Below are 15,418 nucleotides of genomic sequence, written 5' to 3' on the forward strand. Positions count from 1 at the left end.
ATGCGGTGAGTATTTACTTCTATCAGTATAGTACTATGGTTGTCTGTGATGATACTATTATCTAATCACTTAACCATGACAAACTATGTATAAAACACAATGCGGTAAGTATTTACTCCTATCAGTATGGTTGTCTGTTGTCATCACAGGTCAGTTCATTCGAGGTTCATTTAGGTTTAAGTTAAAACTGATAATCCCTTGGTTTTATTTTAAGTATGATTGCATGAAAAATTAAGAAAGATTGATTCCTGATGTATATCATTTGCACATTTAGAACTTCTAATTTTAGTGCCATGAGATTTTTATAACTATAAGAACTTGTCATTAAGGGTCAATGAAAAGTACAAAACTAAAAAGACTTCAAATAGAAAAAGCCGAAAAGGGAGAAAATGACATGATGGAGTAGATGAAGTATCACATTAATCCAATGGAACTGAATATTTGAATTCTAGATGTCCAGCCGTGCCAATGAGTTCGAGTAATATTAGCAACATACAAAGACTTGTACTTTTTTAGTTATATGTGAAACATTCATCTTTAGTTTCACATGAGACGTGTATATTTAGAATTCTTTTTTTAATATTGTAGAATAGCAAACAGTTCTCCATCTACATAAGGAGAAGCCAATAAACAAAAGCACTAAGCTGCCACTTCACATACATTGAAGAAGAGAGAATAGAAAAAACAGAATAAGCACTGCATTGCATATTCATGCCGCTATTTAAGCAGTGCATTGCATATTCATGCCACTATTACATCTTGTATAGAATTACAATGATATATTATCACTTCCCTAAACTACAAAAATTTGGCCAATATTTCCATTTTCAGAATGTATCTACCATGGTACACCGTGAGGCTGAGGTCCAAGGATAACAAAAGATCCAGTGGTTGGTCAAACACGTTAAAGTCTCACTTTGTTGCTAGCTGATGACAACACTTCGTCTCTGATGCTGCAGATTTATATGATATGGAGCCAAGTTTGGCAGTCAACCAAGCTCTCAGTTCTTCCAGCAAGATTGACCCGATTATCTGGGTGGACAAACTGTTTCAGGCGTTGTCTATGAAGAACTAAGACCCAGTTATTCCCTGCGGATTTTCTTCTTCATTTTATCCTGCACGCGGTACCTTTCTCGTCTCTCTTCTCTCTGTCGCTTCTTTGAGAGTTGCTCTTCCTTGGTCCTTTCTGCTTCAAGTGCTTTCTTCTTCTCGTCATCTTTGAGCTTGCGCTTTTTCATCTGCAAAATGCATACAATGGGGAACGTACAATTCATATCCAAACAGATGTAAGCTTCGACAATCAGTAAAACTGACATTGCAGAGAGGCTAAGAGAACTGTGTCACTTAAGGGTGAATTGTCCAAATAGCTCTTTAAGAGCTCGCCGTTAACAGGTCCTAATGGACAAGGGACCACAAGCTACAGCCACGAAAGTACTATACTAGTAGTAAAACCGAGTCTTAACTGGTTCAGTTGGAGAGACCATACCTTCTCATGCTGAATAAGTCTAAGATGTTGAATATTAGCAAGCACTTTACGCTCATGAGGTTCCATCACCACAGCCCTCTTATCTTCCAGAAGTGGTCGCTTCCGAGCTGGAGTATCCTTGGGCTTAGATTTGAAGGGGAGACCTTTCTGTAGTTGCTTGGGAATTACCAAGGGGTTGAACTTTTTCAGCTTTCGCTCAATTGGCTGTGTCATCAAACAACATAGCAAGCAGAGAGGCGTATGTCAGCAGGAGAAAAAACGCACACAGAAACTGAGAATGTAAATATGAAAGTTATTAACAAATGTGTGAAATAACTTATTTCACCTTATATAATGAATCCTTGTTGACGGGCACTGGCAGATTATGTTCTCTCCTTAATTCAGCAACTGTTTTCATTCCTTGCCAAGTTTTGTCGCGTGGCTGTAATGCTGTTGTCAACGGATTGTAGAAGCTGGGAACTTCAACTTGAGTCCAAGCACGCAAGAAAACAATGTCACTCATAAGGATCTTATCCTCAAACGTGCATCTAGCAATGCCTTCTTTGGCACTCCCACCCTTCTTCTTGGGAAGGTTACCGATCTCTTCTTTAGCAGCCTAAGATTAACACCAACAACACAAGTAGGGAAATGAATTAAACAACAAGAGTAAAAACCATCCCTAAACATGTAGAACTGCTTCAACTACATCTTCACAACTTTCTGTGGTGGATAACTTTGCAACATGTGCAACTTTTGAGATGGCACCCTAAATCATCTTCCTCCAAACAACATGACAAATACTATTAAGAAAATGCCAAGTCTATGCTAGAACTTACAAGAAACACAAACTAATGCTCCATGGAGAGCCCATGGGTATGGAGAGAAAAGAGTCCACAAGAAACCTCGAATAACAAGCAAAAGCAGGCAACCACGGATGAAGTCCCCACCCCCCGGTCCATGTGCACCTTTTTCTTTTCAAAGAATTCATCTTTGTGGTGTGTGTAAGTCCATGCTTTGTTAGAACATTAAAATACTAAATATCTTTTGCCTCAACAAATCAACGTGTATTTATTATATTCTTTCAATCAGGAGTAGTCAGAATCTCCAAAAGTAACATCTCATATTTGTTTATTCCTCTGATCAAACGTTGTTGAATACCATCAGGGTGCAATTTATTTAAATTTGTTGATCCCAAAAAATTAGTGCGTATAATTTTTTAATCTTGGATTGCTTGATGGTCGTTTAATATTTTGATGGTGGGAGCGAAAATGAGAAGTTGGTATCTAGACAAAGTGACAAGAAAATATCTTCTTCCGACTTGATTATATTGTCTAAATAAGTCCTGTCACTTTACAGTCAAGCACAAGTATCCATAGCTAGAATACCAGGAAACAAAGTGAGACAGCACTCAGATGATATCCAAAGTGGTAAACTACCTTTTTCACTTGCCCGCGAATTCCACTAACAGTTCGAACAGCTGCACCTTCAAACCTAGCTATTTCAAGATCTGAAGTGAACATGTCCTTGATAAGTGCTGTCTTCTTGAATATCTTACATGGGTGACCAACTAACTTGATCTTTTTGACTATTCGGGCTGCATGGTTGAACTCTAGCACAGTTGCAGTGGCAGTGATTCTAAAGGATGCCTGAAAAGATATAAAAAGGTAAAACAATCAGTACAGAGGAAGGATCAACCTGTATTTGCATAAAAATATTGACTGCAGATCTCCCACACCCTCACTCTGCTCCCCATCCAACAAAAAGTAAGCAAAAGTTCAAAAGGAAAAAAAAGGAATTTGTTCTTTGACATAAGACTGTTTACTGATAAAGCGTCTCTCAGTCATTAATTATGAAACTTTTTTTTAATAAACGAGAAATCTCCAAGCCAATAGCACAAGGATCGAAAATCGGTGAATAACGGGCCCGCTCCCTCTACCCTTCTCAACTTAAATACCAGGCTTTTGTCTACGGCAAAGGTTCGAACCCGTGACGTGCGCCTAACTCACACATCACGTGTTGTGCTCTTACCACTAAACCAAAGCCCTAGGGGCGCTTGCATTGCTAAACTGGTAAAGTTAAAACTTCCATCAAGGGAAGAATGGGAAACGGATCATAACAGATTAGCTTGGTACTTGCTGAATGCATTTCCAGCCAACTTTCCATTAACGAGGCCAAGGCACCTAAAATATGACACCTTACCTAATTGTTTCATAAGGACTTAAAATAAATCATAGGCAACTATAAGTGACACCTTACCTGATTGTTTGACAAGTTCTGGACAGCGATCATTCCCGTGTGTGGAGGCACAAGGGGACCCCAAAACATTGCCAGACAATGCATGTGTTCAGGAGTGTACTTGAGCATACGATGACGACCATTTTGATCCTCAATAGCATAAATAGGTACAGTTTGGTAGCGCCTCCAACCAATAGAAACAATAATTGGATCCCTAGTCTTCAGCACTTTCTTGTGCCACCTGTGCCGCTTCAACCGAACCTGAAAAAAAGACGGTTTCCTCCAGTAGTAATTAGGATGCAACTACACACTCATTCAAAAGATCATAATTAAGATTTTTCATTCACTAAATTTAACTTTGTACAATTACATATCATAATTAAGCCTTAGCATTGATAAAAATAAATTCCACCACGATGAATTAACTTTCACAATCATGTCATTTATGCAAGAGAAACATCTTTTCTTTTTCTATTCATAAGTCATTCAAGCGTACTGCATAAATGCATGACAGGGCAGAACCTCTCACTCCTTTTCTTCAGTACTGCCTCTTCTACTTGCAGTTAGCTGTTGAGTGACAGGGACTACCAGTCAGGGTATTATAAAACTACTACTGTCACATCTTCAGAACTTTGCTAGTTAATGGGCAATTCGCTTAAACAAGGAAAGCTTTATACCTAGCTTAAACTCAATAAAACAGAATTTTGACAAAAAGAGTAAATATGTTATTTTGAGCAAAGATATCTTGTTAATCAAACAAACCTAATGGACATGCTAGTTCTTCCTGGGGCAAACTAATATCTTCCTTTCTGTAAACAAAGATGATAGGCTCTCAAAAAATTGTTTCAGGTTAAACTTCTCTCTTATGACCCTATCTGAGCAGTCTGTTGTGTCTTTTAGCATTCATAATGCCATAACTATGTAATGGCCTCTCTGACTGGCTATTAATAATCCATCCATAAAACCTGTTCATAACTGACAGCTTACAATAAAATGTTCAAGTTTTACTCATAGATATATTGTAGAGGAGATACAAACTTCTAAAGAGGTGAATACTAGTTCTTTCATCTGTTTAGAGAAAGAACAATTGGATAAGATTGAATAGCCATTTTATGGGGTAAATAAACACTAAGAGGAAAAAAGAAACGAATTGGACATAACCAAAGAGGAGCTTTTACCTGCATGTATCCAACATTTTCTTCTCCAAGTGCTAGACCTCCAACAAGAATCGGATGGCAAGGATCAAAATATTCAACCATTTCAGAAGGGACGCCATGAACTTCTAGTCTAACATAAGTTCCTGTTCTGAAACCTTCTATCTCTATCCGAGTGTCCTCATCAAGTTCATTTAGTGCTGCTAAATTAACTTGTTTCTGAAGCTCTACCTCTTCCTTCAACTGTGAATAAGGCATGATTAGCTTTAAAGTAAATGCATCCCCACTTTGTGGTTGGCTGTAATTGACCAAAAGCTCACCTTATCATAGTACCCACTTCCATCAGCTTGACCCCGATGAGACTTTGTGTCTGGTTTGATAGCCTCATCCTCATTGGAGGAATCAGACCCACCATATGTACAAAGAAGTTAAGGTCATAAACAAATTGCAAGGACAAGCAGAAAATCACAGATCACAACTGTTCCTAAAACAGATCATAGTTAGAGAGCAGAAGTTATTTGATGATGAATGAAAGATGAAGGGTCGAGTGGAAGGAAAAGGAAAGAAAAATGAGGTAATAAAAGGATATTGAGAATCAAATTTTGCTCGAAGTGCCAATTTCCTTAGCCTCCGCTCCTCAGCTGCTGATTCATCATCCTTGCGGATCATATCATCAGTTCCAGCATCACCTATCTCATGGCTCTCATACTTCTGACCTGATTCCAAGTCTTCAAAATCACCAAACAGATCTTCGCCCTCCTCCCCAACATCATCATTGCCATCGACATCTCTTGAGCCACCTCCACGAGCCGCTTTGGACCAGCCTTTGCTGACAAAACGGATACGGATACTTTCAATTGATTCTTGATTCTTCCAGTCAATTTGACTAGCAAAATTTACAAATTTGGAGCAGTCCTCGGCATCAATATTATCATCATCCATCCGCTCTTCTGGTTTCTGCATAAAGAAATGCAATAATTAGACAAGTCATTTCAACTCCTACCAAAATGGTAGTGATAAAATAAAAAATGACTACAGCAGCGGAAGAGCTATATTTAATTGCATTGAGAAGATTGCATCTTTTTTGGCCCTCAACTATTGATAAATATAGCTTTATTCTAGTCAAATAACAACTTTCAACCTTTTGATATGCTTAGTTTGGTCCCTCCACATGACTACCACGTCTTCTTCTACAATTAAGTCATTTTGATACTTCTAATGCATACACTTTAGGGTTACAAAGTAGGAATGACAAAATTTAAAGATATTACAGCATTTTCTAAATCAAGCTACCCTCAAAATACTGGATGAAAGACATGGTAGCCACGTGATTGAGTAATCCCTCTCCTTATCTTTTAGACTGTCGCTGATGGATACTCTGAAATCGTAATACTAATTATTATAGACAATGATTCCCATAACACATATAAATGGACACGCAATGTGCTTAGCTGGATATCACATGGGCCAAAAGCAAACCATCAAAAGGGTTATTTTTTTATGAGCTGTATAAGGACAAACCTTAGTTCCTTCCCCTTTTGGCACAAAGAACTCGGTATCACTTTCATCGTTTTCAGTGCCATGCTGCTGCAAGTCAGCTTTAGTAGTTGACTTGGATTCAGATTCCCCGTATACAAGCTGCATAAGATTAACATTTTGGCGCTCACGTGTCCTTTCTAACAGGAACTCTTTCCATCTTGAAGCATTGCCCGTATCCTCTCCTACTAAAAGAATAACAAAAAGGATCCAGTAAGAAATGAAAGATTTGGAGTAACTAGAAAGGGGTTGGAAAGAAAGCAAGCTATTTTACAGCAAGTTAGGAACTTCATTTACTGCAACGCCAAGAGGATGATGAAATACTAAATGGAGATCAAAGTACCTAGAGGATGATGCCTGTACTAATAAAGATAAAAAAACCTACCATCTGCATCGAAATCATTTTCCTCATCAGTGTCCTCAAAATCAGCATCTTGCACTTCCTCATCCTGTGCATCCTCTTCGCCATCTTCTTCACTATAATCCTGGATCAAATGATATAGTATAAATACACCATATTAACGCATTTCAAACTCCATTTCCACCACACGGTGAACCAGGTATACGAGAGAGTAAGTTGCTTCAAAAATTAAGTTCAGAGCATATCAACAAGTGAAGACATACCAACTTAAAAAAATTAATCTGAATTAACACGTGAACAATAATATGCTGCTTAGGTTTATATCAATGATGGGAAAGGGTAATTAATGAGTTTTAGAAAACACTGTTCTTCACGAAAAGAACCTCTGTTCCCCAAAAAAACTGGCACACTTCTCAGGGCTCTTAAAGAGGTGGAAGGAAACAAGTTTATCAGATTTCTCCAAACCAGAAAAAGGAGGCATAAGCTTTCCTCCTTAATATCTGGTACAGATAGCTGTCTACTTGTTTTTTATCCGCAATACAGAAACACCTCATAGACAAGATGAGGCACTAAGGGGAGATCATGAATGTCATACGCTTACCTTTTCATCAAAATCATTATCATTATCAAAGATAGCTTTTCTTCTCATCCTTCCATCATGGAAATCAACATGTTCCCTGAAACTATTACTAGATTCTGGGTGCTTCTTTGATCCAATAGTATCTTCTTCCTCAGAACTTTCATCAGAGGTGTTCTTCTTTGAATCCCTAGGATGAGTTCGGTCTAACTGTAGTGGTTCCGACTCATTCAAATCTTCAGCATCACTGTCTTCATCTGATCCATCGCTGTTGAGTTCTAACCCAGACTGATCTCGCTCCGCAGGCTCCAAACCATAAGTTTGATCAGCTTTAGCAGGATTTGCTGAGGATGGATTATGTTTTTTCCCAAAAAGGGAAATAAAACTATTTTCTAACTTCTCATCAATTGAATATTTTGTGTTCTGAAGTGATTTAACTAAAGCCTCTCCAACATCATTGCCCTTCCCTGATCAAGGAGATAATACTGGTTAGTGGAAAATGACTTGCCAAAAGGTGTAACCCAAAAGATAAACAAAAACATATAGCATGTAGGAAAAAGGTGATCTCAACATCCAATATTTTCCTTATTCCAGAATTATGAAGAAAACTAGCCGCAAATCCACGTGTGACACAGGTGAGAATTTTTTTTGGATTGGCTTATAAGTTGATAAAATGGATTTTGACGTATCCAAGTGCATTTTGTGCTTAAAATAATTAATTGACTTATTCTTAGCTTATCCAAAGCAGCTTGATTGTTTATGATTTTTGTGAGCTTTCTAAAATGGATGTACATATCCGAATATTTTAAAATCATCCAAGCTTATATTCTTCAAGGCAACAAGCGTATTGCATAGTATTTTTCTTTTCAAAAACTCCATTTTTCTCATTTTTCTGCATGTTTTTGAAAGGATCATAAGGTTATCAACAACCATTCCTGTCCTATCAATATCTACGCAATGGCAAAAAGGCATATTTGATTTTTACGACATATAGGAATTCTCAACAACTTCTAACACGGTAACACCGTCTAAGAAAATAGGACACTCCTCCACATGTTAACATCTGATCAGTGATGCAGCTTAGCTCTAGTCAAGAGTTCTTCATTGTCCATTGTGTGATCTGATATGATACACATGAGCAGAGGAGAAAGAGAGAGAGAGACAAAGAACGTGGAGAAAATGGACGACACAGACACACCACCACAAGAGTAGACTTTATAATCAAAATTTCTTCTTATTTAAGTCGCTTGACCAATAATGAGTAGAGTTCACCCGAAAATTATGATAACTGATTGGAACAGAAGGAATCCAGAGCAAGAAAAGGAGGGCAACAACATTCAAGGCCTATTAATTTGGTAATAGCAGAAAATCTAAAAGCTGTATCAGTTAGTGCTGTTTATGAATAAAAACTTACTCAAACAACAAAAAAGTTATAACGAAAAAGGTGTTCAGAAGAGACAAGATTCATCAAGAAAACAGGCTAAAAACTGGCTTTCTATTTAAACCCCAACTTACACAATCTTACATGATGAGATCTGCTAAAAAAGAATAGTAATCAGCCAACCATAACTCTTTTCCCAAATGATATAGTATACACAAAGGTGTCAATCAAACCACCAAGACACAAGTAAAACTTAAATTCCGGATACCAGAAGACAGCCAGTAGCATGTTGCTTATCTTGATGAACTAATTAGGGAATGTGAATTCCCCATAAGCTAAGAAAATTTGGAATTCTTCGATTAAAAAAATTGGGATTCTTATAAACATAGTGGACATATTGTACCTTTGCGAGCCCTAACGGCAGCTGCTTCATCAACCTTAGAGAACTGGACAAAGTGATCATTTATGTTTATATACACAGCATCCTTATCGTAGAGAAGATCGCCCAATCCAGACATGGGGGCATAAAACAGCTTTTCCTTGTCCCTTAGTCCCTTCTTCTTGGCAGCAGATGGTAGAGGGCATGGATCAGGTAATGCTGTTATACCAGCCAAACTATAATCACCAACACCAGCAATATGCACCTGGTCATATTGTGAAGCGGCTTTAGAATATAGACAAGGGAGAAATAAACTGTTAAATCACTAGCTGAAACGACATAATAAAATAACTAGGTATATATAAAATGTCACCGTCTTCACATGAATCATTAACAACTCATTGAGTTTTTATCCCAAAGGCTTCCATTTTTTCCGGTCTTCTCTACTTTGTTATGAAAGGGCCATAGCTTTTTCCCTTTCACTAGTACATCTACCAATAGAATTCGCAAACTCTTTTTGTTGACAAGTGAATCAGATCTTCAAAAGAGAAATGCCAAGCACTAAGCTAGTGCAGGATGCTACAAAAGGTTCCTTGTACAAAATCTACAAAAGATTGATAGAGTCTCTCATTTTTTCCTCCTTATACATGATGTCAAGTTTACACCAAAAAGCCAAAGGCCCTAAGCATCTATACTTCAAAATCTGTACTAGTCTTCAAGCACCTTCTACCCCTTCCATTCCAATATAATCCAGACTATACAGGCTGGGATGGTTCTTAAAAAAAATATAAAAATAAAAATTGACAATGATAACTTACAGGCTGGGATGGTTCTAAAAATTTCTAAAACTATAGCCAAAAATTTATATATTATCCATTAGATACATAATATGCATTTGAACGTTAAGCTTGATGATTTTCTCCAAGTCTTTGAACCAGCTCTGTGGAATTGTCACTCTTAAAAGTTCATATATTTGTACCAGCTCTGTGGTATTGTCACTCTTAAAGTTCATATATTTGTAGCCCGATACAGCCAACCAACATTCATAACACTTTAGGCATATTGCTATGCCATCTCTCAGAAACTATATTACTTGCAAATGACCTTAATGGGTGCATGAACCTTTGCTTCTATGCCTTTAAACAGCCAGTTCGTAGTTAAATCACAATTTTATTTCACATGACGTAGCACTAAAGGTTATTCACTGACCAATGAACAAAAAGTAAAAGAAACAAAGCATTCACATCACAGACCTTTGCTCCTTTCATCATATTACATCCACGAAGATAACCGTACAAAATGACATTTCTGTCACACTTGTTGTCCATGCGCACTTTTTCAGGAGGAGTGACATCTTCAAAACGATCTACAACAATGTAAGGGTGGGACATGCGCCAGGATAAAGGAGGAAACTTCATGACAGAGATAAACCGCGCAAGATTATGCACTTCACGTTTAGAGTACCTACTCATTACCAAAATTTATTGATTCAGAAATTAAGTAGAAATATTCCTTTAAATCACCGCTGCATGCTATATGGAAGCCAGGGACTTACTTCCCATGGATAAGACCAGACAAATAGAATAATTTAGCTCCATCATATATCTCAGTCCAAAATCTATGCTTTAACCGTTGCTTCGTCTTTCTAAGCTTCTTAACATCCTTGAACTGGTCAAGATGTGTAAGAACGCCCATAACTTTAGGGAATCCATGATTTTGCAATATATTAAGGAATTCAAAGGTCTCCTGCAAAAGCAATTAAATCAATCACAGGTCTACTTATAAAAAAAATTATCAGCTGAGAGAACTCATTTTTCCCAGAGGCAATAAAGTTGGCACCAATCACCAATCAGTAAATGTGAAAGGTACTGGAGAAAGAATATAACACCCTCGTAAACTACATTCCCTTGGTAACCAAGATGGAAGCATGCAACAAATGTCAATTTTAATATAACCAATTAAGTTTGTGCAAGGAATCAGACTGATACTCCCTCTGCTATTCTGTGAGACATTTTGATCAAACACACAATTAAATAATTAGCTTGACTTGCATATGAAAGTGATAGTGTTAGAAGATAACATTGAAAATAGTTGTTGAAAGTGATTAGATATCATTGAGTATTGAGAATATCATGGTTTAGATTTAAATTCTTGAAGCTCATAAAGGATGCCTAGAGTAATAAAGTATTATGCTTTCTAGAAGTATTAATAATTTTTGCATGTCATGAGAGAAGGTGTGTCGAATAAAATGGGACAAAGAGGATAAATTTGGAAGACGGAGGAATCAATTACTTACATTAATGATAAATAGTATCAGCATATAATCAATCTCACCTAACTCACTAGGAATAACCCATCCATAGACTAGAGGAGTTGCTACATATTCAATGAGAAAATACTAGAACAGTGTTACGCTTATCGAGTCTTCTTCTTTTTTTCCTTAAGAAACAAAAGCGCACCATTTCAAAGCCATAGCTACCGTCAATGAGAAGCAATGCCAAATCCGCAAACTTTGCCACATCAATCATTCCATTGATATCATTCGGACACTCTATAAACTGCAAACGTCTCCGCTTACCTACAGTGTCACAAATGAATTAACAATAATTTTTCAATACAACAGATCCACGTAAACACAATAGACTACAGCTATGGCAGTGCTGCATAAATACTCTGCTAATTGATTAAGCTGACACCTTATTTTGGGACGTCAAAAGAAGAAAAAAAAAAACATGCTTGCCAAAGCGTAGAAAAACATCAAAACCTGTTTTACGGTCTTTAAAAACAAGGCTCAACTAAAATACACACTTGGTGAAAAAAGATGCAAAATTGATGGAAATAAGACATATTCAAGAATAAGTAACCATAGATAGAGTAATTAAAACACTACCTATTAAGTTAAACATATGGGTGGATAGAGACCATAGTAGTTCGTTCCAATCTATTTCTAGTTCAGTTTTGAGTTCGCAATTCAAATAATAGTTCTCTTATAAGAAAAATCTAATTTCCAATTCCTAATGACTAGCACATCCATCTGTAAGAGTTTCCTTAACAGTTGACACTAAAATGATCCGGCCACCTTATGATTTAGAGTCGACGTCTAGGCAAAACTCATGAGTCTCACAACTTAACCTAGATTTTTTTTTCAAATCGCCTCCTAGTGCTTCCACCGAAACGGCACATAAGCAAGGCAAAGCGTCCAGCCTGCAAAGTGCCTTGCTCCCAGGCTTAAGTGCAGCTTTGACAACAATAGTTACTAAAATATTGCAATAAACAGTTTTTTTTATAACAGCAGAAACATAGTATCTCAGATGTGATTAGGTGCATCCATTCTTTCTTTCTAATATTTCCAATTATTCATGTCTGGACTAAGCTACTCAAAAAAGGAACAATGTCGGAAGCCAATCCATACCTGACACTATAGTGATGGGACCTCGAACTTCAGGTAAATTTTGCTTTGTATAGTGCTTTACAAGAGACTTAATTAGCAGAGACTTCCCAACCTATATATAATAGCATAAACCATAAGAACATCAAATCTAAAACCCAACGAATGACATCTAACCAAAGCTGTAAATGAAAAAACATGTGATATCAACCTTGGGAGGTCCTTGCACTACAATTACATATGGAGCTGGTTCTCCAGTAGACCGATCAATTGTTGGGACATGAAGCCTCTTCTGCTCCTTCTCTGTAGCTCGTGCTTGCAATTTCTTTGCTTTCACCGTGGAATTAAATGCAAATGCCTACACATCCACAGTATATAAGTAAATCACTCGAAATTACTACTCCCTCCATTCCAATATAATGAATTTCTGACACCTTTTTATGGTCCAAAATGAATGAATTTTCCAAAGTCCAACGATGTATCAATTAATCTTTTCCAAAATTCTTTAATGAGTTTTTCAACTATAATCAAATCCCAACACTGACCATCTTTAGTCTTAAGAAAAAATTGGCAGGAAGCAAAAGAGCAATATTGACAAATTATCCTTTCATTTTACGTCCTTAATTAACTTTCTTATTTACAGTATTTAGAGCCTGTTTGGGTGGGCTTATGACTTTTGAGCTTATTTTTGTTATTTTGGCTTAAAAACAAGTGCTTAAAAGCACTTTTTCATCTTACCCACACACTACAAAAGTGTTTAAAAGCTATTTTGGCTTAAAAGCACCTAAAAATAAGCCAATCCAAACAGGCTCTTACACTATTAAGTCACCAGCAATTACAGTTCATTTAACAAGACTAAAACTTTTGAACTTGTACCAATCTACCTATCCAGTTACATCAACACATAAATCTGTCAAAGAGTCAGTATAAACCAGTAGACAAACCATGAACATAACAATATAAGAACAAAAACTTTAAAAGAAGAAATTAAAGATAGGGGTACCTTAGGATTATGTTGCTTATTGTTTTCGTCGGAAACACCTTTCTTTTTCTTATCAGACTTTGATTTTTTCTTGGCTGTAGGACCTGATTGACGTGACCTATGAGATTTGTGGGACTGTTCTCCATCCATAGCCATTGGCAGAACACAAAACTCAGTCAAAGAGGAATTAGGTTTGGCTGTTTCCAACTGGAAAACCAAGAAACCACGGAGGAGCGGCGAAGAAGAAGAAGGTACTAAAAAAGGGTTTAAAGAAGAGACTGATTACGGAAAGGGTTTAACAAGGCCATGCTACACTAGAGACTCTTGAAAATATATTTGCTAAACCTTTTTCTTTCTTAGTGTAACAAATATTAAATTTTCAACGTTTGTAATGTAAGTTATAATTTTTGCAAATAATATTCGGTCATTTTGGATGTATTTAAAGCAAAAAGGTAAAAGTAGGGTTAGTTGTTTTTCAAATTTTATATACAGTTTTAAGTTATATTTGAAATTTTTATGGCCAAATATTGATTTTCAAATAAAGTGAAAAAAATTCAAAATATCTCTCAAAAATCATGATCAAACGTTGATTTTTAAATAAAGAAAAAAATAGAAAAAGTGAATAATTCTTGTGGCCAAAGGACCTTAAACTCTTTAATGTTTATCATCATTGACGGTTTTCTTAAACTATGATCTACTTAGCAATATAAAACATTGTTCCTTGCAAATAAGAATATTTCATTCATTTACAATTTTGAATTCAAAAGAATAACAAATTTTAAATAGGAAAAGGAACCCTAATACATTAATTCATGATACAGAAAATAATATGTATAAATATTAATTCATTTTTTATATATATACACACACATACATACTTCTTTCAAAATTAAATAAGCCTGGTTTATTTAAAAATCATTGAATAACTCATGATATAGAAAATAATGTTAACAGACAATGGTATAGGAAAATTATTCACTTAAAAATAGAATAGCATTCAAAGAGAAATGGTACAGAGATAGAAAAAAATTATATGTAATATTGAATTATTTAAGTGGTTTGAATATTCAGGAAAATTTAATCAAGAAGATTGTTGAACATGATAAATTGTATACAAAGTCAAATAAATAACTAGTAGAATCTAAAATTGCTCCCTTAGAAGAAATTAGTAGTCCATTAGATAATTTACTTTTTGATAATAATTGGACCCTATGTATGTTTTTTTTTTCTCATCCGGTGTCTGGTACGTCCATTAATAGCGCTGCATAGAGCCCATTCTTGAATGCTCTCTCTACTAAGGAATTTTCCACACCCAGGAGTTGAACTCAAGACCTCTGATTAAGAAAGCAGTAGCACATACGCTGCACCGTATGCTTTGATGGTCATGTGTACAATATTATCCCTCAATAGGTCTATTTCTTTCTGCTTAGGCTCTTCAAGAAATGAAATATTACTTCTTTTCCTAAGACAGTTATACGAATTCCAGTTTTATTACCTTTAAACATAAATATTTGAGTTAAAAAGGTATACTCGTAATAACTTCTTCATTTAAATATTTAACCAGTACAAATGTATTTTTAAAACAAAACAAATATGTGTGTTGGGTAACTTATGTTTTATTCTATCGCCTGACGCCGAAAATAATTTGACGCTAGTCTTTTCATGGTATGTAGTCAATCCTTCTGATATACAATTTCGATCTGCTCATGTATCTAGAAATTATCATCTATAACTATTTCTATGGGACATGCCGCTTTTGACTTGCTATTATAGGGCAATTTGCAGGATTGCCCTTTGCTGGCGGTGGTCTTTAATTTTTGCCCCTCAAATTGGTGATTTTTAATTTTTGCCCTTCGCTAAAAAAAATTTGGTTTCGGGTTCGAATAGCCGCTCAATCGAAAATAAAATAAAATCGCAAGGTAGACTTTGGATTATGTGAGAAATTTTGCGTAGAGCGAGT

At 36.1% G+C, this 15,418-nt stretch overlaps 1 protein-coding gene across 4 annotated transcripts; it reads right to left on the bottom strand.

Annotated features, from left to right (window-relative positions):
* Window positions 1-560: 560 nt before the first annotated feature.
* LOC132063611 (uncharacterized) lies at window positions 561-13,700 on the bottom strand. Of its 4 annotated transcripts, none has more exons than XM_059456246.1 (18): window positions 13,480-13,700; window positions 12,688-12,834; window positions 12,501-12,591; window positions 11,548-11,666; window positions 10,644-10,834; window positions 10,342-10,552; window positions 9,113-9,353; window positions 7,353-7,795; window positions 6,776-6,875; window positions 6,376-6,575; window positions 5,440-5,811; window positions 5,175-5,267; window positions 4,879-5,097; window positions 3,722-3,961; window positions 2,902-3,111; window positions 1,812-2,081; window positions 1,487-1,690; window positions 561-1,238 (listed from the first exon to the last, which is right to left on the bottom strand). In XM_059456246.1, the coding sequence occupies exons 1-18, from the start codon at window positions 13,612-13,614 to the stop codon at window positions 1,083-1,085; spliced, it is 3,642 nt and encodes a 1,213-aa protein (XP_059312229.1). In that variant the 5' UTR covers window positions 13,615-13,700; the 3' UTR covers window positions 561-1,082. The 4 variants fall into 4 exon arrangements, with proteins under 4 accessions (XP_059312229.1, XP_059312228.1, XP_059312227.1 ...); XM_059456245.1 differs by having other exon boundaries at window positions 6,376-6,578; XM_059456244.1 differs by having other exon boundaries at window positions 7,347-7,795.
* Between the last annotated feature and the right edge of the window lie 1,718 nt (window positions 13,701-15,418).

This window comes from Lycium ferocissimum, chromosome 7, assembly GCF_029784015.1.
Source record: "Lycium ferocissimum isolate CSIRO_LF1 chromosome 7, AGI_CSIRO_Lferr_CH_V1, whole genome shotgun sequence".
NCBI classification, from domain to species: domain Eukaryota; kingdom Viridiplantae; phylum Streptophyta; class Magnoliopsida; order Solanales; family Solanaceae; genus Lycium; species Lycium ferocissimum.

What these genes read in the sequence shown, in the direction of transcription:
- LOC132063611 (XM_059456243.1), bottom strand. Translation starts at nt 13,614, where the DNA reads ATGGCTATGGATGGAGAACAGTCCCACAAATCTCATAGGTCACGTCAA. An exon ending in TAGTGCAAGGACCTCCCAAG is followed by an intron (nt 12,592 to 12,687) that starts GTTGATATCACA and finishes TATTATATATAG; the next exon opens with GTTGGGAAGTCTCTGCTAAT. An exon ending in TTCGCGGGCAAGTGAAAAAG is followed by an intron (nt 2,082 to 2,901) that starts GTAGTTTACCAC and finishes TGTTAATCTTAG; the next exon opens with GCTGCTAAAGAAGAGATCGG.